At 42.5% G+C, this 24,631-nt stretch overlaps 1 protein-coding gene across 1 annotated transcript; it reads left to right on the top strand.

Moving 5' to 3' along the window:
* Positions 1–793: 793 nt before the first annotated feature.
* LOC308376476 (uncharacterized protein) lies at positions 794–23,725 on the top strand. The gene is made up of 12 exons (XM_080852828.1): positions 794–983; positions 3,054–3,165; positions 4,276–4,369; positions 5,831–5,885; positions 8,815–8,955; positions 9,329–9,489; positions 17,863–17,961; positions 19,957–20,102; positions 20,811–20,982; positions 21,705–21,817; positions 21,910–21,997; positions 22,169–23,725. The coding sequence occupies exons 1-12, from the start codon at positions 869–871 to the stop codon at positions 22,220–22,222; spliced, it is 1,350 nt and encodes a 449-aa protein (XP_080708954.1). The 5' UTR covers positions 794–868; the 3' UTR covers positions 22,223–23,725.
* Positions 23,726–24,631: the final 906 nt, after the last annotated feature.

Below are 24,631 nucleotides of genomic sequence, written 5' to 3'. Positions count from 1 at the left end.
ATCAGCCTTGTGCAAGGACCCTAAAGCCAATAGAATGAATGAAACCCAATGCAATGTCCATGCAACATTGACAACAGTTTATATCAAATACAATTTTTTTTATTAAGCAGATGCTGTGGTTGTTATAACTGGAAATACATCTCCCCATAAGCTTGACCTATATGATAGTAAAAGGAAATATTTGACTTTTAAGAAGAGGCCTAAACAAAATGTACTCTGACAGAATCTAGCTCATGATTACTCTTCCCAACAGGCTGGAGATGCAGGATGTGACCTATAGTTGCAATGTCACAAAAAAGATACAAAACATCTTGGAGTGAAAGACCAGGGTGGGCGATAACTGATGGTATGAAGATGAGTTGACTACTAGATGAAAATAATTACAATAGCCATTTTTACTAATAGAAATGCATCACCAAGCCTTTATTGAAATGGTTCATGATATCTCATTAAACCAAAATATAGGAAATATAGGCTTTGTAATGGCAAATATGATTAACTCAGCTTACCTGAATGTGCAAATGCTCTTCTTTGATATCGTCCATCATACATATATCGATTTTCTTTGGTCTTTTTAATTATTCTAATTTTTCTAATATTTGGTGGCAGTGCTACTCATTTTGAGCATTGGGGGGAAAAGTTTAATCGTGCCTCTTTTATGTACAGCACAACACAAGTGATCTCTTGTTTTCAGTTTAAAACAAATTTAAACAGCATAAAAAATGCACATGATATGGACATGCAAATTATGTAGTTTCAACTAATGGCCACATGGAGGCAAGAAATGACTCTGTGACAAACGTGTAACACTTTTAACGTTCCCCCTTATCAGTTACGTGAGAAAGAGTGATTCCGTTTACCTCTCAACATGTCGGGCGGTAGAAAGCCCCGCTCGGTCGCGAACCCTTTGGAATCAGCTATAACTACACCAAGCGAACGAATTTTGAAACAATGTCACAATTTATATATCGACAACGACAACGGTAAAGACTCAACTACTTTATTTCTAACACTATCGGGCCAGTAACATAAGCGTCACAGAACTGTAGTAGTCTTATGTTATGCAACAAAGTAGCAAGCTTCACACCGAAGTAAGAGTAGGGTTAGACGATTAATATTTCTGAATATTCGTATGTGGATATAAATGCCACTTTAACTGATTCAGCTGACTGATGTTACTGCAGCCAGAAATAGAGTGACGTGACGGTCAGGTTTATATTTCCAAAACTGCCTTGAACATTCTTAGCTTAACAAACAGCCTTATCCACTCAACACAGTTGGTGTGGTTTCATGTTTTGATGACAAGAACAAGCATAAGAACAAGAACAATTTGCGTGTCCTTTGTAACTCTTTTGTTACCTTTCCACTCAGTTGCGTTTAGGAACCTACCCAATGTCACTTAAAGTAAAGTTTCATGATGTCATTCAGATTGACCAAAAAAAGCCACAGTTGTTTACCAACACATGTCTGAATGAAGCATCCATTAGGACTAGGTCAAACCTTGGATTACAAGATTTACACTTGACAAGTATTGCATTTTTCTGCTGTATAGTTGTTGTATAGCCTGAATATTCTATTGGACCTTTCGGCTAAAATCCCAAATACACTGAGGTTATGAGGAACGGTGTATTCATTTACCATAAGAAGCGTCTTTGACAGGGTTATGCTAAGGTAACAACTGCCTAGGTTCTTAAACACACTGATAGGAGTGCTTCATGGTGATTTTGTATATTTAAGGAGTTCCCTCATTAAATTAGGCAATCCCTGTTTTAATCAGAGTTCACTGTCTCCATTGATCTGTTATGTGTGCCAGAAGTGTCCCTGAAGACAGAAATGCCACTCAGACTTAATATCGCATGATATCATGCTCTGATATTTTATTTAAACTCCAAACTATGCTGTTATCATGGGATATATTAGTACACTTAAAACCATACTCTGGGGCACCACCATGTATCTTCAACGGCCATATATTCTCTTTATTTACATCTTTCTATTGAACCTTGTGAAGCCACACTGTAATGGCTTTAGGGTGTTTGCATATAGCCTTATCGTATTACAGTTATACCTTTTACACAGCATTATGTTGAGAGTTGTGGTGTGTTGATTGTAATAGTGGGTGATTTAAAAAAAAAAAAATTTTTTTTAAAGCACCAGCAGGTTGATTGCCCTCAACCCATACATGGAGCCTAAACACAGGGAGCCTAAACACATGAGTGGCGCTACTACTTGCTTGAACAATAGGGCATTGTCACAGATTAGCTTGTTATTTGTAGTTCATTGGATCACCTTGGTGTGAGTGGAAGGACAGTTCACTTAAGTACCTCTAATGCCACCGCTGCAATGGAGTCCTGACTGTCTGCTCTCTAAGTATAGTTTCTTAATCAGATCTAATCAGATAGTTTCTCTTACAGTCCAAGTCAGCTTGTCGCGGACCACTGTCTGACCCAATCAGCTTGCGTGGATCTCTGTCTGACCCAATCAGCTTGCGCGGATCTCTGTCTGACCCAATCAGCTTGCGTGGATCTCTGTCTGACCCAATCAGCTTGCGTGGATCTCTGTCTGACCCAATCAGTTTGCGTGGATCTCTGTCTAACCCAATCAGCTTGCGCGGAGCCCTGTCTGACCCAGTCCCCTGTCGCATAAGGCCAAGTGGGCCAGCTCAGCTCACAAATGGGCATATTGAAAGCCTGAGAGAATTGAAAAATGATGTTGGAGGTTGTTTTACAGGAGCCTATTTTTCAAGTCATATGGGACCTATTGTTGGGAACACATTTAGTTTTGTATTGACATTTAGTCAGCCTGAAACAATTTGCAACTATGTAAAAAAAGTTATCTGACAAGCTTTTCATAAACATGCAAGAACATAATATATTTTTTTGTTACATTTCTTTGGTTTCTGGTCTGATCATGGAGTCTGTGGTTATGGCTATACTGATTTGTGATTGGTGGTGTTTATGGGACTGATTTGTGACTGGTGGTGTTTATGGCTATACTGATTTGTGATTGGTGGTGTTTATGGCTATACTGATATGTGATTGGTGGTTCTTCAGGGCTGGTGAAAATTGCAGCGGGCCTGGGTCTCCTGCTGCTGCCCCCGCGGAAGAAGATCATCGTGATGATAATGGGGAACCACTCAGCAGGGAAGAGCTCCTTCATCAACTGGTAAGAACCCTCTCGTCTGCCTAGAGCAGTGGTTCTCACACTGTGGTAAAAAACTATTCTGAGGTGGTACTCACGGTGAAACGTTTGAGAACCATTAGCTAGAGCACGCCTTCTGTTGAAGGGGACGGGGCACATTTTTCAGTGAGGCAAGCCAAAGGGAGGCCCTCTTCCATGCTTGTCTCTTAAGCTTTCAGAAGCAGGCGAAAGAAGACACCCTAGACCCTAACCCTAGTGACCCCCTCCTTAACCCATGGCTGTGTCCCGGTGGTCCTGGGTTCTTTTACCATCAACATGCTCACTAGGTTTAACAACATTACAGGATTGCTGAGAAACATCCCATGCCTGTAGAATACATACTATGCAATGAGTGACTATGAGTGTACATATGATGCAGCCTCCTGTTCGGTTCTTAGTGAATAAAGCCACTATGAACAATGTTTTATTGGTTAGATTTGGATGTTTCATTCAGTTTAGTGGCTTTCTAATAGACAGTTTAAATAAAGTTCACCAATAGTAGACTATGAAGACATATTTGAATAATAATCTGCAGTAAATGTGTTGTGGGTCAGTTGAATACAGAGTGCTCATAAAGATGTTGGTGTTAGCTGGGCCAGCCATGGCAGCCATCTGTGTGGTGCTTCACTGACGCATGCAGACAGCTGCATGGCTGCCGATCTGTGTGGTGCTTCACTGACGCATGCAGACTGCTGCATGGCTGCCTACCTGCTGCATGTCTCCCTATCAGTGTGGTGCTTCACTGCCGCATGCAGACAGCTGCATGGCTGCCTATCAGTGTGGTGCTTCACTGACGCATGCAGACTGCTGCATGGTTCCTTATCTGCTGCATGGCTGCCTATCTGCTGCATGGCTGCCTATCAGTGTGGCGCTTCACTGACGCATGCAGACTGCTGCATGGCTGCCATGGCTGGCTTTCTCTTTCTGGAGAAGCTTCAGAATCGATGCAGAGTGATTAGTCATCAGACGGTGATTTCCCCAGTGATAAAATGTATATCTGAATGCAAATCAGGGTTTGTGTGTCTGTGCGTGTGTGTGTGTGTGTGTGTATGTTTTATAAACTGAACAACTGCCCCTGAATTCTGCCTCTTTCAGGTATGTGGAGGAGCACATTCAGAAAACGGGAGTCGCCATAGAAACGCAAGGTTTTACCTTCATAACAAGCGGACGAAAAAGAGAGTCATTAACGGTAAGCTTTCGCTAGAATGGTTGCACCACCATGCCTGATTGTTGACATTTCAAGGCAAGGTTTTACCCAAGTCTCTGTGTTACACAGTATGTAAATGTTTGCATATCAGGACACTAACAAGTGGCTAGCTGAATATTATTTGTTTTTTTTTATGACTGGAAATCATCTCCATAAAAGTTTGAGGATGACAGGCTTGCATTGTCCTAGTGATCGCATGAAGGACAGTCGATAAATAACACCCCTGTAGTGACGGTGAACCCACAGACAAGTAGATAAGGCTGAATGGCCATACCCAGGGCAGGACTTAAGGCCTACTGCAGCAGCACCCATGTGACTTCCTTAAGACTCTTACACCTCTGCAAATGAGAGCTAGCTGTTAAAGCTACGTGGGAATCACTGGTGTAGAATGCACTTGACTGTTTAAATGCTAGCGGTTTTAAAAAGTGAAATGTGGTATGAAGATGAAATGATTCCTGGTCAGAGTGCTGCAGTGATGTGCTGATCATGGGAAAGAAAGGAAGAACGAACAAATGGCAGGAAGGAAGGAAGGAAGATAGGAAGAATGATAGCACTGCATTATTTGGTCAGCATAGTAGCACCTGACAGACTCTGTGTTTGCGTGTGTGTGTGTGTGTGGGGGGGGGGGGCTGTGTGTGTGTGGGTGGGGGTTGCGCATGTCTGCATACGTGTGGTGAACACGTGTATAAGCGAGCGAGCGAGGGAGCGAGGGAGCAACAGTGACAGTGCTGTGAGTATGAGCGGCACACTGAGAGCCGGAGAGTGAGTGTGGGTGAGCAAGCCTGGAGAGCGGAGCTCCGTCCGGATGCGGACGCTGCTGATGATGATGATGCAGATGCTGATGCTGATGCTGATGCTGATGCTCCTCTCTCTCAAAACAGGAGCGGCGCTTATGGACGGCAACTCTCGTCTCCGCAGCTCAAAACTCTCCTGCTCCTTCTCCTTTCCTCCCTCTCTCTCTCCTTCTCTCTTCCTCTTCCTCTTCCTCTTCCTCTCCCTTTCCTCCCTCTTTGTCTCAATCTCTGTCTGCCTGTCTGTCTGGAAGGTCTAGTAAAGGAGATGAAGATGAATTAGAGGAAAGGACCTGGAGTGGAGGGATTATCTGCTATATACAGGAAGGGCTTAGAGCCGACGCGTGGCGGAACTGTGAGCCGCAGAAAAGCCCCCGGCAGGGAGAGAGAGAGAGAGAGAGTGTCGCCCAGACTACTGGAGAGAGGGAGAGGGAAAGCGAGAGAGAGACAGAGACAGAGAAGAAGAAGAAGAGGAAGAGACAGACCAGGCACCCCATTTATCAGGGCCTGCTTGTTCGCCAGCTGCTGGCAATTTTTCTCTCCGTATCGCTCTCAGTCCTTTTTGTCCTATCTTTCTCCCTGTCTTTTTTTATTGTCTTTTTCTCTCATCATGATTGTCTCTTATGCGTCTCTTTCTCCTTCGTCCCCACAGGGCAATGCAACGCTACACCTCTACCCCCATTTCCGACCCCTGCTGGAGTTTAAAGGTAGGGATTACTGTGATCATTTTGGGACCTGATTTCAGGGGGCTGCTCCTCGGTTCCCGGGCTCTCCATGTCTCTTTGGCACTTGTAGATCGCTAGGTTGATTGCTTGTGGCTCTGTTCACCTTGCTATGTGTACTTCGTGTAGTGGTAAATGCCTTATGACAATGTGTTTGGGTGTGTGCATAAATGTAAAATGTAATTTTTGCATTATGCGTACATGTGGTTCATAGGCGAAATATTTGGTCTGAAAAAACTGTTTGGGTGATCCGCCAGTATATCTCAGTGCGCTAACGAAGGGTTTGTGTCTTTTTCATAGTCCAGCGTGCTTCAGCCTAATGCTGAAGTGTTTCTCATGACTAATATTCACCTCTGAGTCATATCCTGTGGTATACATTGGCTCTCGTGTCTCTTTGCAGTAGCTTCACGCCCCCCTTACCCTGTCTCCGTTGGTGTTGTGTCCATTGCGTCAAGAGTGTATAAATGCATAGACACCCTGGGACACCGTGAGCAGATGGGTGGCGACACACCCGTCGTAGCCAAAAAAGGCCAGGGGCCATGGGCTCCAGGGGCTGGCCCGGTTCTGGCTCGCGTCTGGCCCGGTTATGGCGCACAGGGCGTGCCCGCGTCCGTGTCACCAAGAGTGAAAGGGGTCCCGACTGCCTGAGCCCGACTGTGGTGCCGAAGCCGCAGCTTGGCGCTGGATTGATGTGTAGGCTGCCATGGCGTGTATAGGGATCGTGAGGGAGTGAGTCACGCTCCCATTGACAGCAGTGCAGTTGAGTCGAGGGAGGGTGGGGGAGAGAGAGAGAGAAAGAGAGAAAGAGAGAAAGAGAAGAGAGAGAGAGAGAGAGAGAGAGAGAGAGAGAGAGAGAGAGAGAGAGAGAGAGAGAGAGAGAGAGAGAGAGAGAGAGAGAGAGAGAGCTCCGTCGGCAGAAATGTCACATCCATTAGACTGGCTGCCGTCTTAAAGATGCCCCCGCCACTGCAGCTGCAGCATTGACAGAGAGGGCAAGACAGGAGACGTCTTAGATATTGACACACACACACAGACACACACACTCTCTCACTCACACACACACACACACACACACACACACACACACACACACACACTCTCTCACTCACACACACACACACACACACACACACACACACACACACACACACACACACACACACACACACACACACACACACACACACACACACACACGTACACTCTCTCTCACTCCTCCGCTTCCCCCACACACACCTTGCACCTCTTCTCTCTTCCATATCCAAGCGTCTGACGGTGACTCATCAAATCGTTGGTTTCAAATGACCCGCTATATGAAGCTTGTGTGATGATGTCGTCAGTGGTTATTCTTGGTGCCGGCAAATGGGTGCTCTGGATTCTTCTTCGAACCAATGGATAGTGAAGCGCTGAAATATGCGTCAAGCGTCGGCGCATCGACCCTCCTGCGCCGGTGTGGAGTGCTTTAACTGACGCAACGTTCGGGTGTGGCCGAAGCGAAGTTCAGGGTCGAGTCCCGGATCCCCCTAGCCAAGGTGCCATCGCTCCAGGAGCCCCGTCCCTGTTTGGGGGGAGGCTGCTGGTTAGATGGCCCTTGGCCTTTTCCATGGGGCTAACTGGATACACAGCCCAGTGCTCGTCTCTAGTCACCCAAGCCGCCGTGGTCGGTGCCAGCAAGGAACGAGGATCGCTCTTAATTACCTTTTCACCTTTCAGATGGCTTACTGGCTTGGTGGCGATCATGGAATCCATTGCACACGGTTTAGCACGGCTGGCACTTCCGTCTTGTCTGGCTAAATCTATCTGACAGGCTATTTTTACTACGCACTGGGCTGGGAATAGGCTGGAGGGGAAAGGACACTAACCCTGGTCAGATCCCAACAGCCATCTCTGGAGTGGAAAAGCCGTGCCCATCCTAGCCATGAGCTCACAATATATATATATATATATATATATATGTATATACGTACTAAATATACATGTAAATATATTTATTGAAATACATATATGTGTGTGTTTCCGGCCAAGTCAAAATGGTTATTGTTTTGGCAGTGCGTGTTTTGCAGGCTGGTGTGTATCATTGGTGTGCAGGCTGGTGTGTATCATTGGTGTGCAGAATGCGTACCTGTTAGTAATGGCTGGGAAGCCAGAGGATGGGCACGAGGAGAGAGATTGATGGACTGGCACGGGAGATGTGTCACCGGAGAGAAGCTCGTGCGAATGCCAATGAGGGTAGAGCGCATAAAATCACAAGGAAGCGGTTTGTGCCGGGGCTCTGAACACCTGCCTCCATTTGATGAAAGAGTTTCAGTGTCATCTCCTCCCACCCCCACCCAAGACCTCATTGCCATTTGATGGGTAGAGTTGGGATGGGGGGGTGGGGGGGGCGGGTGTCACAACGCATTGCTTACTGTTTTCAGGGGGCCACTTGTCCACGGAGTGCTATGAATCGCTGGCAATTGTTTTTTTTTAAGTTTGCAGCGCGTTGCTTCACAGTCGTTCTTCACTGGCTAGCTTTATGTGTGTTCGTCCTAAAGCTGCCAGTTGAAGAGCTGTTGTGGGTGACCATGACAACGGGCAACGGTCGTCAGGTTTTTTTCTGCGCGAGGAGCAGTGGACGTCTCGGAAGACTATCAGATGGGCTGTGCTGAGGCAGCTTCTAGGAATGACAACAGATTCGGTGTGTGCGTTTGTCCCGTAAGGTGTCTCGGATGAAAGGTTGATTGTGCTGTGCAATGACAATCGATTATGGATTTCGTCAAGGCAGCAATCAGCCAAACCTGGACTGGTACAAACCAGGCAAACGTTGGAGGAGGCTGCCTTAATTCCTCTGTTTAACTCAAGTGATTAGTGAATCAGTGCTTTTGCAGCATCGTGAGGGAGCACCTTTATGTATGAACCTAGTTCTGTATTTTAGGTGTTACAGACTACCTCTCAGCCGAGATCTCCACCTCCAAGCAGAAGAAGTTCAGCCTGGTCACCTTCGTAGACACTCCCGGGCTGGTGGACGGAGACATGATCTACCCTTTCGACGTCAACAATGCCATCACGTCGTTTGGTAAGGCACTGCTTAAGGCAGTCTTGGGTAGCTACATTTCACGTGCTGTAAAAAGAAAGTGTGATCTCAGTTTGCCTGCCACGGTTGCCATAGTTTTTGAGATATTCTAGATCTCCAATACATATTTAGTATTCGTTTATATGCTCTGCTGAAGTAAAGAAATATTTAAATAGAGAGAAGGTTAAATGATGAAGTGAAGCTCCTTAAGCTAAAAAAAATAAGATTTCCACCTGTTTCAGAAAGTACGTCTGTAAGTAGTTTGGTTTGGTGCAGTGATCTGAGCTAAGGCTGTGTGTGTGTGTGTGTGTGTGTGTGTGTGTGTGTGTGTGTGTGTGTGTGTGTGTGTGTGTGTGTTTTTTTTTCACACTACCAGGGCAACAGGCGGACTTGATCTTCGTGTTCTTTGATCCCATGGGGCAGGCACTGTGCAAGCGAACACTCAACATAGTGGAGAAACTGAGCGAGGCGTGCGGAGACAAGCTACGCTTTTACCTCAGCAAGGCGGACGAGGCCGGCAAGGAGACGGACCGACAGGTGCGCAGTCCTCTTCCAATGAACGCACACATTTCTCTACTTCACTCCATCTACAGTACATGTCTTTATGGTCTTAAGGCATGGCAGTGTTACTTCTTAAAACACTATAACACAGTCCTCTTCCAATGAACTCACTCATTCTTTTCTTCACTCCATCTACAATAGATGTCTTTATGGTCTTGAGGTCTATTGGCAGTGTTACTTCTTAAAACACTATAATATGGAATCAGATCAATGCCATAAATATTTTGTAATCTGTAATATAGATTTTGTATCTGTAATATAGATGTTGTATCTGTGAAACCATCTACACTTTCAAAACCTATCTACAGATACGGATTTCAAATACGAAATGTATAGATACATTTCTACACTTTCAAAAACTATCTTCACTTTCAAAATCCATTTACAGTTACGGATTTCAAAATACAAAATGTATCTACACTTTCAAAAACTATCTACACTTTCAAAAACTATCTTCTCTTTCAAAATCTATCTGCAGATACGGATTTCAGTTACGGATTCCAGTTACGTATTATGGATACGGATTTCAAATACGAGTTACGGATTTCAGTTACGAATTACAAAATCTTTTTGGCAGTGTTTTATCCAGCTTTCTAAAGAGCCAATCAGCGCTTATTGCAGATTTTCTAACGCGCCAATCAACACATTGTATCCTGTACTGACTAGCCAATCAGCGCTAGCTTGCTGCAACTGCTGGGAGAGTTGAGTGAATTTATGCAGGCAGCAGCAGTTCACTGGAAACAGACACCAAGACACCGAGAGATGGCACAGGTAAGAAGGCCTATATTTCAAGTTGTTAATAAAGTAATTGTAAAACGCACAATCATAGTCAATGGTTTTCACTCCACACTTCGTTCCACCTGTTACTCAGATCCTTGTCGTTGTATGGAAGATAGTATGAACTGCTTTGGTAGCTAACGAAAGCTAACGTTAGCATGCTTGTGACCGATTCACATTTAATTAAGATAACCATGAACAGTATTCATATGACCCATTATCACGATGAGAACATTCAGCAAACAAACTGCTATTGTCTTGTTCTCCAGACACATGCAGAGGTGGTGGTGGGGGTATAACGTTAGGTGCATCCTCAACTGGATAATGACCAGCCTGATCTCAAAACCACCTTGCAATGACATGTCATTTTCGTTTCTTTTCATGACACTTTGGGGTAGCCTTCTTGTAACCATTTTCTGAAGTCCTTGAAAACGCTTTATTGTGTATTTTTTGTGGAAGCAAGTTTTACGCAAATACACTAGTTAGATCCATGGAAGTTGATGGAACAGTTGATCTAGGCCAGGGGTGGCCAAACTAAGTAATTGTTTGAACATTGATGCACTTAACATTTTTCTGCATGGACCATAAGCAAAAAAACACAATAACCTAGAGTCTAGTCACTTAAGCATAACACGTACAGACTCATAGACAGCAGCATGTTGAAAAATAACTGTTAACTGTTGATTTTTGCTTTAACCAGAAACCCCACATTTGTAATTTCTTGTAACTTTAACATTTACAGTCATACACATGACCAATCCATATCCATGACAAAGAACCATTATCATAATTTTGGTAATATGTTAACATGAATGTCTACTTTGAGTGTTATGTGCTGATTGTGTATTGGATGTTCATGTATGCATTTTTGTCAGGTGGCAGTGGGAAATGATGTTCTCCACAGACTGAGGTCTAGGTTGGAGGGGGCCTTAGATCGGCAGCCCTAAGACCTTGACTATCTGGAGTTCACCTGCAGGAATCAGATGTCTCTCATACAACTGTTATCTGCCAGCATCCATTTCCCAGTGGAGGTAGGTTCAAGTTGTATTTTTTCTTTGCTTTGGGCCATTGACAGGTCTATTCTTACAAGTTATGGCTTGCCTAACGTTACTGTTTGTGATCCCTGTATTTATATTATCTGTACAAAAGTTTCGCTCATAGGCTTCCCTAGATTAGAACTAGCTGACTTCCCCCAACCGAGGACTGGTTTAGCTCCATTGAGTAAAAAAAAAAAATACAATGTATCCCTGAGTGTGTGTGATCAACACGATCATTTTGATCACCATATTTTACATAAAAGTGATCGTGATCACAGATCACACACACTCGGGAGATTAGCCACATTATGGTTGACAAGATTAACAAATATTTTGAATATTGTTGATATTTGGCTGTTCACCATGAGTTCATTGTTTTATTGCTCAATGGTGATCTTGCCCGGCTATCAGTTGGGGAAGCCAGCTACATTATAACTGATACTAATGGACAAATAACACAAACATACAACCTTTTTTTTACTCTAAGGGTTCATTAAGGTCTCGCAACAATATTTCTGGCCCATAGAGATGGACAACTTGTATGATGTGACCCTAAATAATTCTGAGTGTTTTTCCAGGATTGTTACAGCTGTCACTTCTTTCTTTTATACAGGCATATTGACGGGAACCATAAATTGGTGAGGTGGAGAATGGTGTTCCATGGCTGTGTGGATGGGTACAGTCGCTCCATCATATACCTTGAGTGCCTCAATAATAACAGGGCATCAAGTGTTTTGAACCTGTTTCAGCAAGGTGTATCTGACTTTGGTCTGCCTTCGAGAGTACGGAGCGACCATGGAAGGGAAAACATAGAGGTTGCCCGATACATGCTGAACAATAGAGGGGTGAATAGAGGGAGTATGATCATGGGGCGCAGCGTACACAACCAAAGAATAGAGAGGCTATGGGCAGAACTAAACAGAGTCGTTTCTTATTACTTCTCTGACTTATTTACGTTTATGGAAAATGAAGGCATACTTGACTCTCTTTGTGATCTTCATTTATTTTGTTTGCATTACATTTACTTACCTCGGGTTCGAAGGGGAGTAAGAGAATTCAGGAGTCAATGGAATAACCATGGACTCTCTACCCAAGGAAGCCAAACCCCATTGCAATTGTGGCATAGAGGTGTTGTCAGTCATATTGGAAGCAACAACACAGCTATACGTGGTGTGTTTCAGACTGATCAACATTTAGGCACTGATAATGGCGAACCGCTACCTACAGTAGAGAGCAGGAATAATATTGAGGTTCCTGAAAACAGTGTTCATGTAAGCAACAGTACCATGCAAGAAATTCAAGAATGAATTGACCCATTAATGAATGATGGAAATCATGGAATACAATTATTTCTGTCTCTTTTAAATTTTTTGCAAGCAAGACATCCCAGAGGACTAAGTGAATGATTCTCTTACTAGTGTGCAAAGTTGAGTTGGCTCTTAGCCTAATAATTTCACTACATTGATATTGATGTTGCTAGTTGATGTCTAGTATGTCAATAAACTTGAACTTGAATGAAGAGATTGGGCTATTATTACATAAAAGATTTATTGATGTAAATGTACCTGTATAAAAAAAAAAGTAGATTGGACACATCTACATTCTGCAACAGAACCCCCAAGCTCATTCAACAAGTAAAGTACATTTTAATTAAACTTGACAATAAACAGGACAAATGTAAGCCCTTACTAGGAAATGTATCCACTGAAGTTAACAAAGCAAGCAAACTTGTGTCTAGTGTGAATTCAGTAATTTGAATTTCCAACATTTTTGGAGTGGATACCGACATTTTTTTTTTTTTTTTTCATACTGTTACATTTTATACTTTTCAACTTTAAATTCATCATCTATGGCATGCCAAACCCCTGTGTTTCTTATTGCAAAGTCCATGTTGGTCTTAAAACAATCGTACGTGCTGTAGATCGGCAGTCGAAGACAGCTGATGCAGGTGTTGGCAACAGGGAACTTTGCTGCTTCACCACTAGGGTGAAGAAATTCAAGAGATGGTTGAGGAGAAAAGCCGATTGGTGGTACTGCATCAGATCCAGTTGCAAATGCTAGGATGTCCCCCAACTTCTTTGATCCATCTTCCTCTGTGGAGCAAGCAGGACAGCATAGAATTAAGCACAGAACACAAACTACATTTCAGGACTTTGTTGGGGTGGAAGATAAATATGAATGAGAGACAGACCAAATACTTTAAATCATAAACTTTGTCATGTTAACACCAGAAGCTTGTTTCCCTTTTCCTAGAAAAGTGCACATATGAGTTTCCTGAGTTGTTCTCTCTATCTCTCACACATACCTTCAACATCTTGCAAATAGTCCCTCCAGAAAGCAACTACTGTTCTCTCCTCTCTTTTCTGGTTGCTCCCCTCCTCTGACCACCGGATGTGGAACAGCCCATCAACCTGGTCAGCGGTGAGCGGCCTTGGATTGTAGCACATCACTGGACTGAACGATTCTGGATGATTCTGGATCTGCTCCAGGACTCCAAGCGTTTTTAAGCCATCTCTGAACCTATGACAGTATGGGAGGAATGGTGATTCAATGAAGAGTTCACTTTTTTGCATGTGTCAGGCATCAAACAACAGGATTTTCAATTTAACTAAATTTAAACTACCTTTCAAATGGTCCACGGACTCGATTAATGACTTGAAACATCAAGACATCTTCCACAAGTCTATCCCTGTCGTCAACACTTTTCAGTGGCTTCAGACAGCCTGCATTGGCAAGATAGTCTTGGAGAGGTTGAGTTGACTGGGTGAGTTCCTCCAGAGTTGTTGATTCTGAAACCTAAAAATGATTAACAGTTTATTTTTTAAAAATCAGATAAAATTCTCATCCAAATTCCAGTTAAACATTATTCCAGTGACTACTTTTAGCTCAAAACTCAAATGTTCTCATATTTCAACACTGCTTTGCTAGAAGTGATCGTAACTTTGACGTTAGTGGCTGATGACGTGCCAGTGATATGATTTTACTTTTAATTGGGTAAGACTACTTCAGTCCAATGAACGCAACCTGGGCACTTCGTCACATCCAAAATGATATCTTGTGGCAGATGCATAATACCACAGTGTAAAACGGATATAAGCTGATCCATTTAACTGAATTGGGGGCACAAATGATAAGACAGATAGATAAAGAATGCTGAATATGATGAAATGAAAATGCATCAAACCTTTTGTATTTTCTCACGGATGTCGGAGTCGGCGATGTCCCCAAGGTTTGGTCTTGATTTCTCTGGCCCTTGAACAATGCAGTCAAACAGTGTTTGAGAGAAGAAATTTGGTGAAGGCCCTCCATGTACCAGACTTAATGCAATAGCCCTTCCTGTAACAAAGTATCTGTCCTCTCTGACAGCTGAAAAAAAAGAGAGGTAGAATTTAGGTAGTGTTAGCATAACCTTTTAACTGTTGCCATGGAAATGCCTTAAAATCACAGTTCGTAATCTGAGTTCAGCACCCTCTTTGGTACCAGGGTAGCCACACTGGCTTTTTACAGTGTTAGTCTATTATTTCAAAGGATTAAAATCACTATGAGGTTCAAAATGGTATGGGAGCCATATACCTGATGAATCAAGAGCCAAGTTGAGGTTCCCTTCTGTTCCCTCAAACACTGAAGACTGTGCAAGAGCTTCTGTAAGCAGTCGAAGAAATTCTCTTCTTGGACCACCAAGATCCACAGCTTCTTCACTTGTTCCTTTGTCGTCCGAAAATCTCACACTTATCCTGTGTGTTGGGTCAAACGAGATTCTTTTAAAGCCCCGAATGGCACCATCAAGCACAGCAGCACGGTTTATGTTGAACCGGTTGACTTGGTTCTGGTTGATCTTTTCAGCAAGAGTAGATAAAATCTCTTGTACAGGGACACTTCCAGATGAACTTTATTTTCTGAAAGCAAACATCAAAGGGAAAATAATGTTTAGATCACTGTTCCAACCATACGCAGTTATAGTGTAGCCATTTGTGCATACACACATCCACCTGATTTTCACTTACAGTCAAGGACAGTGCTAGCTTATTATTTAACGTTGTAATAACTTTTAATCCTCACTTCAGCTAACTGTCCTGTAAATTGTAGTAATTTATAATTTTACATTGTAATGAGTTCTTATACAGAATTCACTTTAATTGGGTTAAGTTAGTATAGCAGAATAATTTAAGAGGAATTTGAAATCGCACACTGCAATAGTTTATAATGTACCTCAACTTTATAATTTATAACCAGGAACTTCTAATCAAATGTATAGATAATTACAGACAGACGCAACATATACATTCAAAACATTTGTTTTATTTATACTGTATCAAATCCCTTCCAAAAGGGACAAGTAAATGCAAACTATCGAGACCATGTAACATGTTTCAGAAAAACCCAAATAAAATAAGATGCAAAATAAATGTAAAGTGGGAGATCGAGATACACAACAAGTTGATTAATTAACATGGTGTTGGATGGACAGAAGGGAACAATTCCAGATCCAACACTTGACTTCACTGAAGAAGTTTGTTTTTTAGGGATCTGATCTGACCCTTGCAGAGAGGTCCTACCCCAGTTCCATTATGACCTTTTTATGCTGCTGTCTATGAGTCTGTACGTGTTATGCTTAAGTGACTAGACTCTAGGTTATTGTGTTTTTTTGCTTATGGTCCATGCAGAAAGTTAATGTTAAGTGCATCAATTTTCAAACAATTACTTAGTTTGGCCACCCCTGGCCTAGATCAACTGTTCCATCAACTTCCATGGATCTAACTAGTGTATTTGCGTAAAACTCGCTTCCACAAAAAATACACAATAAAGCGTTTTCAAGGACTTCAGAAAATGGTTACAAGAAGGCTACCCCAAAGTGTCATGAAAAGAAACGAAAATGTCATTGCAAGGTGGTTTTGAAATCAGGCTGGTCATTATCCAGTTGAGGATGCACCTAACGTTATACCCCCACCACCACCTCTGCATGTGTCTGGAGAACAAGACAATAGCAGTTTGTTTGCTAAATGTTCTCATCGTGATAATGGGTCATATGAATACTGTTCATGGTTATCTTAATTAAATGTGAATCGGTCACAAGCATGCTAACGTTAGCTTTCGTTAGCTACCAAAGCAGTTCATACTATCTTCCATACAACGACAAGGATCTGAGTAACAGGTGGAACGAAGTGTGGAGTGAAAACCATTGACTATGATTGTGCGTTTTACAATTACTTTATTAACAACTTGAAATATAGGCCTTCTTACCTGTGCCATCTCTCGGTGTCTTGGTGTCTGTTTCCAGTGAACTGCTGCTGCCTGCATAACCGTTTCACTCAACTCTCCCAGCAGTTGCAGCAAGCTAGCGCTGATTGGCTAGTCAGTACAGGATACAATGTGTTGATTGGCGCGTTAGAAAATCTGCCATAAGCGCTGATTGGCTCTTTAGAAAGCTGGTTAAAACACTGCCAAAAAGATTTTGTAATTCGTAACTGAAATCCGTAACTCGTATTTGAAATCCGTATCCATAATACGTAACTGGAATCCGTAACTGAAATCCGTATCTGCAGATAGATTTTGAAAGTGAAGATAGTTTTTGAAAGTGTAGATACATTTTGTATTTTGAAATCCGTAACTGTAAATGGATTTTGAAAGTGAAGATAGTTTTTGAAAGTGTAGAAATGTATCTATACATTTCGTATTTGAAATCCGTATCTGTAGATAGGTTTTGAAAGTGTAGATGGTTTCACAGATACAACATCTATATTACAGATACAAAATCTATATTACAGATTACAAAATATTTATGGCATTGATCTGATTCCATACTATAACAGCCTCCCTGAGTTTTATTTTCAGAGATACATTTTTGAAAGTAGGATATTTTCTTATCTTTGCTTATTCAGCCCTATTAGGGACGGTTAGCGTGAAGCTATGATGTGGTCAGTGTATTCTGACATCCACTCCAGCTATTTATCTGATCCAGTGCCACCCCCATACGGAGTATGTAATATGCATTGCATCATCTTCTCCAACAGCACAGTACCTACAGTTAATGCCCCTTATCATGTAAAGCAAATCAAAAAAATCCATTACAATTATGAGTAGTTGCACGTCATGAATAGACCTTTTCAAGCATAAAATGTGCTTCTCTCACAAGGGTCCCTTATTGGTGTAAACCTCAAGTTCCTATTTCATTCTATCATCCTATTGTATCAACCCAACAAATCCAATCAGAACCTGCTTCACGCTTCAGTCTTCTGTCCATCCACCCACGCTTCAGTCTCCCATGCCCACATCCACGGCTGAGGTGCCCTTGAGCAAGGCACCTAACCCCAATCACTGCTCCCCGGGCGCTCAAAAGCAGCTCACTGCTCCGGGTTAGTGTGCTTCACTGTGTGTATCACTACCCTGGATGGGTAAAATGCAGAGATAAAATTCAGAGTGTGTGTGTGTGTGTGTCACTATCTCTGCCGTAAAACAGCCACTAGTCACTAGACCTCATTTCCATTCCTTTCCATTCTGTCCATTCATCCGTCTGTCTGTCTCTGTCTCTCCACAGAGAGTGATGATGCAGATTGTTCAGGAGCTGTGTCGCCGCCCAGGACTCAACAAGTGTGGCTTTGCGATGCCCACTATCTTCATCCCCAATCCCCAGAAGGTGAGGCAACAGCGGGCAACACCTGCTCACATCCCTCACCTGCTCACAACCCTCACCTGACAGCGGTAATAGCCATCTGGGTACAGACAACAGATGCCATTCTTTCAGACTGCATGCTACGTGAGTCTGTGAGACCAACCGTTCAGAAGAACAAGAGCAAGAATGCTTCACCGTACTTCAAACACTACATTTAGATCGCAGACATAATACTTCACCGTACTTTAAACACTATATTTAAATCACAGACATAATGCTTCACCGTATTTAAAACACTATATTCAGATCTCAGACAATATGCTTCAGCGTACTTTAAACACTACATTTAGATCTCAGACATTATGCTTCACCCTACTTTAAACACTATGTATATTTAGATCACAGACATAATGCTTCACCGTACTTTAAACACTATGTATATTTAGATCACAGACATAATGCTTCAACGTACTTTAAACACTATATTTAGATCACAGACTTAATTTGACCATAACCTGATAGTTACCTCAGGACACCGGAGCTGCATATAAGTATATTTATTAGACAAACAACGACAACAATTGCAATCGGCTCCCCTCCCAGCACAAGGCTGAAAATGAAGGCAATGATAAACTCATCGCACAAGGTTTATATAGACTGAAGTTTAGTTTTCAGGAGGGATAACCACGTGGTGGATTTCTCACGTCCGAGGCTCCCTGTCTTGAAAGGATCGGAAGACCGGGTGGCCAGTATTTAATCATTAATTCAGCTGTACATACTGTAGATGTTTGAAGGTTTGGCGGGGAGGACCAGGGGTTAAGTGTTTCAGGGTTAGGATGAATCACTAGGTGCAAGAAGGCAACCAGAGACCCACTGCATATGGATAGGCTAGTGATTAGTCATGCCTGCATCTGCAGACTGCTGGCTTCAGTGATTGGCTGCATCCATCAGTGGCACAAGCAGGCATGACTAATCACTAGCCCGTCCCACAGTGCTAAGTCAGGTTGAGGGAATGTACATCGCAGCTTTTGGTTGCTGTTGCTGTTTTTCTTTCGTTCTTCAGCGGGGACACTAGTTGTGATATGTATTATTTTTATGTTTAAAACCCAAAGCAAGTAAATTATGAAAAAGACCAAAAAGATAACGAAATAGTGGAAGTTTTGTCAGGGCAAAGGCCGTTCCAAGACCAATTTATTTCCTTTTACACAAAAATTCTTCAAGTTTTTATGTCATAGTACGTCTAGTGTCTAAAGACAAGCATTCCCTTGACTCTCCAGCTGCCGCACGCTTCGTTTTAAAGCAAGCTTCTATTTCCAAAATGATTGTGCACAGATAAGAGGCATCATCCAGTCCTGTGAAATTGTTTTATGTGCAGAGATCAAATCTAAACGATGATCAGATATTTTTTTACGGACTTCAAAGACCAACAGCTACAGGATCTATGTAAGAACATGTAGAGAACTCATCCAGGAGAAGAACATGCACACAGCTCTCTTGAGCATTAAGAACTGCCTTAAAAACTAACTACATGTTAGGCGATAAGAACGCTCCTGTGGATACAGTCTGTGCACAGAGCAACAGTATTTTAAGGTAGATAGCCATTTAGATGAGGAGTAAATGGTTATGAAGAGGCAGAGAAAACTATACACGTAAATAACCGTCTTTGCAGAAGAGTCGCACAACGACTTCTTAGTCTTCATACTGTTGCTCATGTAGTCCTCTCTCAGTGACTGAGGAGCATTCATAGTCATGTTCTTAGTCTTCACACTGTCGCTCATGTAGTCCTCTCTCAGTGACTGAGGAGCATTCATAGTCATGTTCTTAGTCTTCACACTGTCGCTTTATTGCAGAGCAGAATGTAATCTAATACTCTATGCAGCAACTCTTTTGAGAAACCAAATTGAATTTAAACGATGTGCTTTGCTGATGATACCCTGCTCTGCCACCAGAACAGAATGTGAGCTTTGTGCATAAGCAGGTGGCTAAATTCCGCCATTCTCCCCCTGCTCTTCTCTCCAGCCAAGCAGGTGTGTGAATCAGATTGATGAGGTGTGTGAGACCATAGTGAAGAGCATCGACCAGGCCGTCCAGAAGACCTTGGACCAGCTCGAGACGGACTGTGACCTAATATGCACTACAGTCACCAACAAACTGGCACAAGACGGGTAGGAGCACAATCACAGACACTGAACAGTCTACCTCTGACTTGACTTGAGCTTTTAAGGCTATGTTTTTACCCTCAACGTCTGTTGTCCAGTTTGCTGGTCTTGCTGCCTGTTTTCAAGGCAGTCAACAAACAATGTATGCTAATGAATTGAGGATGCTTTGTATTTGAACACAAATGCTTGTGTCCCAGTTGACCAAAGTTTAGCCAAGTTTATTCCAATCCAGCTTTCCCATCCCTTCTAACCAAGCAATTATCTTCCCTGACTGTCCTCGAATATTGATGGCTAGTCAGTTATAGGGGTGGTCTGTGTATTGACAATAAGCTGTCTAGCAGCAGCTGATGTTACATTCACCAATCAGTCAGTTTGAGTATTCATTCAACAATCAGTCAGTTTGAATATTCATTCGTCACTCGCTAACCAGGACATTTTTCACTCGTGAAGGTGTTTAGGCAATCAGTGGTGAAAGTGTTCAGACAATCACTCGTGAAAGTGTGAAGACAATCAGTGGTGAAAGTTTTCAGTCAATCAGTCGTGAAAGTGTTCAGACAATCACTCGTGAAAGTGTTTAGACAATCAGTGGTGAAAGTTTTCAGTCAATCAGTGGTGAAAGTTTTCAGTCAATCAGTCGTGAAAGTGTTCTCTTTGAGTTTGAGTATTCCTTCGTCACTCCATACTGGCGCTAACCACCACGCGTTTGTTCCGCAGGGAGAGTGTCCGCTACAACCACAGTTCCAGGTTTCACTCCTTCATGTGCGGCCTGACGGGCGTCCTCCTGCCCTTCCTCTTCATCCTCAGCTTCGTGGTGAACACCTTCAGCAGGGAGGAGCTGGACGCCCTGGTGGGAGAGGGGCTCGCTACCGCCCTCTTCCTGTCAACAGTATGTACTGTAGTTTCCTGTCTTTTCACCCCATGCTGAGTCGCACGTATGTCACTGTACTACCCCAGCAAATGTCAGCAGATGAAGATAAACACACACACACACACACACACACACACACACATAAACTTCAAAATCCATCAGTTGTCAAGTGTTGCGTCAAAGTGTGGAGGATGTTAGTGTGATTTTTTTCCCCCAGCATTTGAAACCCAACAACTACTTTATTGGTACTGTATTGGAAGTGTTTGATGCACAGAGTTAAAGTACTGGCAATGTTACTGTACTTTGGATCCGTGTTGAGGAGTCTTGATGTGGCTTTAGAATATCAGTGATTGGCATTTGAATATGCCTGCTATCCGCCCATAAGGTCTGATCAGTGTCAACATACCTCTACCTGTCAAAAGTTTGGACACACCTTTACATGACGTGAATGTTATCATTAACCCAAAACCACGTGGATATGGGGGGGTCAACATTACATTTACATTTAGTCATTTAGCAGACGCTTTTATCCAAAGCGACTAACATTTTACATTTGCACGGTTGGCACACTGCACATCAGGAGCAATTAGGGGTTCAGTGTCCTGCTCAAGGATGCTTCGACAGGGAATCGAACTAGCAACCTTCTGAATACCAAACGACTTCTCTACCTCCTGTACCACTGTCTTTAAAAGATGGGTACCAACACAGCATAAGTCATACCTCTACCTGCCTCTCCACAGGGAATCATGGTTCTGCTCTGGGACTGGATTCCGGAGGATGGGCAGATATTGTTTGTAATCCTGCTCGGGGCGTTCAGCTACTTTCTTCTGTTCCTCGCTAAGTACTTTGGCCGGTGAGTAAACATAGCCACTTAGTTTGCTTCGATGTGTCGGGACCCCTGGTGACGTTTTGCATGCGACTGATTGTGTGACCTCCGCCCTTTAGCCAGGGGAGCAAGACCCTCACCAAGAAAGACAAGAAGACCCTGACACAGTACAGCGAGTTCGTCCGGGAGGTGGTCAGAGCCAAAAAGGTAAGGTCAAGCTGGATAGGACATTGTACTGTATGCTGTTGAGCAATATCACATGGTCATTTAATTGTGAATTAACATTCTCTCTGTCTCTCTCTCTCTCTCTCTCTCTCTCTCTCTCTCTCTCTCTGTTCCTTCCCCTCTCTCTTTCTCAAACACTCGTGCACAAAACAGCAAAAACTGTACGAGGAGTTTCTCCAAGAGTGCGCCGCAGAGTATGACTTCTGACCCTCTCTTGAGCTTCAGTCTACCGAGTTTCTTAACGTGGCTATTTGTCAGTGGGCATTTCACACTCCAAACACCAAACCAGCAAGCAAGAAGCTCAGTGGGGGTTCAAAACACGACAGAAAAACGTATATCTCAGACAATGCTTTATACATGTACATGACGTGAATGTTATCATTAACCCAAAACCACGTGGTTATGATCTTTTCTTAAACAACATACCCACAGACTATTCTCTATACGGACATCTACGAGGTTGGGTGTAAGCCTTACTATTGATGAAGACTCATAGTGCCTTTCATTGAATAATGTGAATGAGTAAGCGAATGTGATTGTACATACAATATGACCTCACCGAGTTTGAGTTTTAGAACCTGCCATTTGAAAAGGATTTTCTGAAATATATCGTTTTCTGTATTTAACTCCAAAAGTGCGCACAGGAATGTTTACTTAACGTGAAGCTGCCTTTTTTCAGTGACTCCCTTAATAACCTGGAACTGCCTTTTTTTCCTCTTCGAGAGGAGCTGTCATTGTCTCTTTTGTTGTTGACATTTGTGTTATTTGTTTGTCTCTATCACTCTCTCTGTGTGTTTGTGTGTGTGTGTGTGTGTGTGTGTGTGTGTGTGTGTGTGTGTGTGTGTGTGTGTGTGTGTGTGTGCATTTTTGAGTATGTGTAGGTGTGTGTGTGTCTGTGCATTTTTGAGTGTGTGTAGGTGTGTGTGTGTGTGTGTGGAAGCATACATTTTTTCTTTGCAGTCATATAGTCCTTTGCTTTATGAACCGTATCAGTGTAGGCTGATCCAAATGAAACGATTCTGTCCAAATAAGTTAAGCATTATGATCACTCGCTGCAATTCCAAATGCCACTCATTATGCCTGAATTATAAATGACAATTGAACTCCAATGACATGTTATCAGTAGAAATATCCTTTCAAGTGTCAGTGTTAGTTGTCAAGTATCCCCCATTGTTAAGTCTTGGTAAGGTCCATTTTTACTCAGTTTGCAGTTGAACTATATATGTCTTCTTGACCTCATACAGCCTCCCAGTTAGTTTGGTTTTAAAAATGTTTTATGTTGTTTAAAACCTGCACCTATAGGCCATATACACTTGGGTCATCGTTCTTCCATAGAGTTCAGACACTTAACTTCAAACCTCAAACATCGGCTGGGGTTCTTTTTTTATACTGTTTTTAAATGTGAATGCTATTTGAAGCTCTGTTTCTCTGCACAATGACTCAAACATCTCATATTTTGGTCTTTTTATTGGTGCTGTTGCTGATTTTATAAACCCCTCAGCAACTACGGCATGTTTGCCATTTTTTCTTGAAAGGTACCAATGTTGTCTTTTGGCTAAGGTTCAGAAGTATTTTATATATAATTATGTGATTTCTGCTATATGTGTGTATGGTCATGTCTTCCACAACTGACTGATGTCAGAATGCTATGTAACTCCTTTGTGTATGGACTACTTGTTAATTAAATAGTTAATAAATATTTCATGGAGATTATGTGGTCCTGCAGAAGTGATTATAATCGAAAATGAGCATGAGTTGCTACAGTGTCTCTCTTTTTTGTATAATGTAACTTTGAATCCACGAGGTATTTTTGATCAAATTAAACTGTTTGATAATATCCATGTTTAATATAAATAGGTACATTAAAAGTAATGTGACCCAGAAGATGATATGTTAATCGTACATGTACAGCATCACTGTGTCATGTGCTTGTCTTCTGTCGTATAAGTTCTTTATCATAGTCCAAGGCAGAGCAGGCTAGCCTTGCACACTGTTTTGTGTCGTGCTCAGACCTATAAAAACAAAATCCATAAATCCTCTTAAAAGTAAAGAAATCCAGACAGACTCCTTGGAAATGTAGTGACCAGATGTCTGGTAGAAAATAGAAGCAACAAATTTATTTCATTTTGCAATAGGACCAATCCCGAATTGACCAGGCCACAAACCTCAGCTCCCTGAGTTAGTACCAAAGAGTGTCCATAGGAGGCGCCACCTACTAAAAATAGCATTCAGGCATTATTGCATACCGTCTAGAAAACAATCACGTAAAGAAGATACAAGCCTATGCGATTCTATTACTCTATCGTTATTATAAGATAAGAATGTATCTTTGAGTATTCTGTTTTTTGTGCAATTTACTAGCAAGGCAACAAAGGTTACCATTAGCAAGAGGTACATTGTATTCCATGAAGGAGCATTATGCTAGCAATATTACCACTTGTGGTGTGGTTCTCATGCTATTGTGGGGGGGGGGGGGGGGGGGGGGGGGGGGGGGCATTCAGTTGGTATCTGAAATTAGAGGGAAATTATGGCATATATCCAATTCTCTATTGGCTGTATAAAAGTTGTGCATGTTAATCTGTATGCACCATGCCCTTATCCTCTGCACCGGCTGAT

Source organism: Sprattus sprattus, assembly GCF_963457725.1.
Source record: "Sprattus sprattus genome assembly, chromosome: 15".
NCBI classification, from domain to species: domain Eukaryota; kingdom Metazoa; phylum Chordata; class Actinopteri; order Clupeiformes; family Clupeidae; genus Sprattus; species Sprattus sprattus.
The sequence above is the reverse complement of the archived record's forward strand: the minus strand, read 5'-3'. Positions and strand labels throughout refer to the sequence as shown.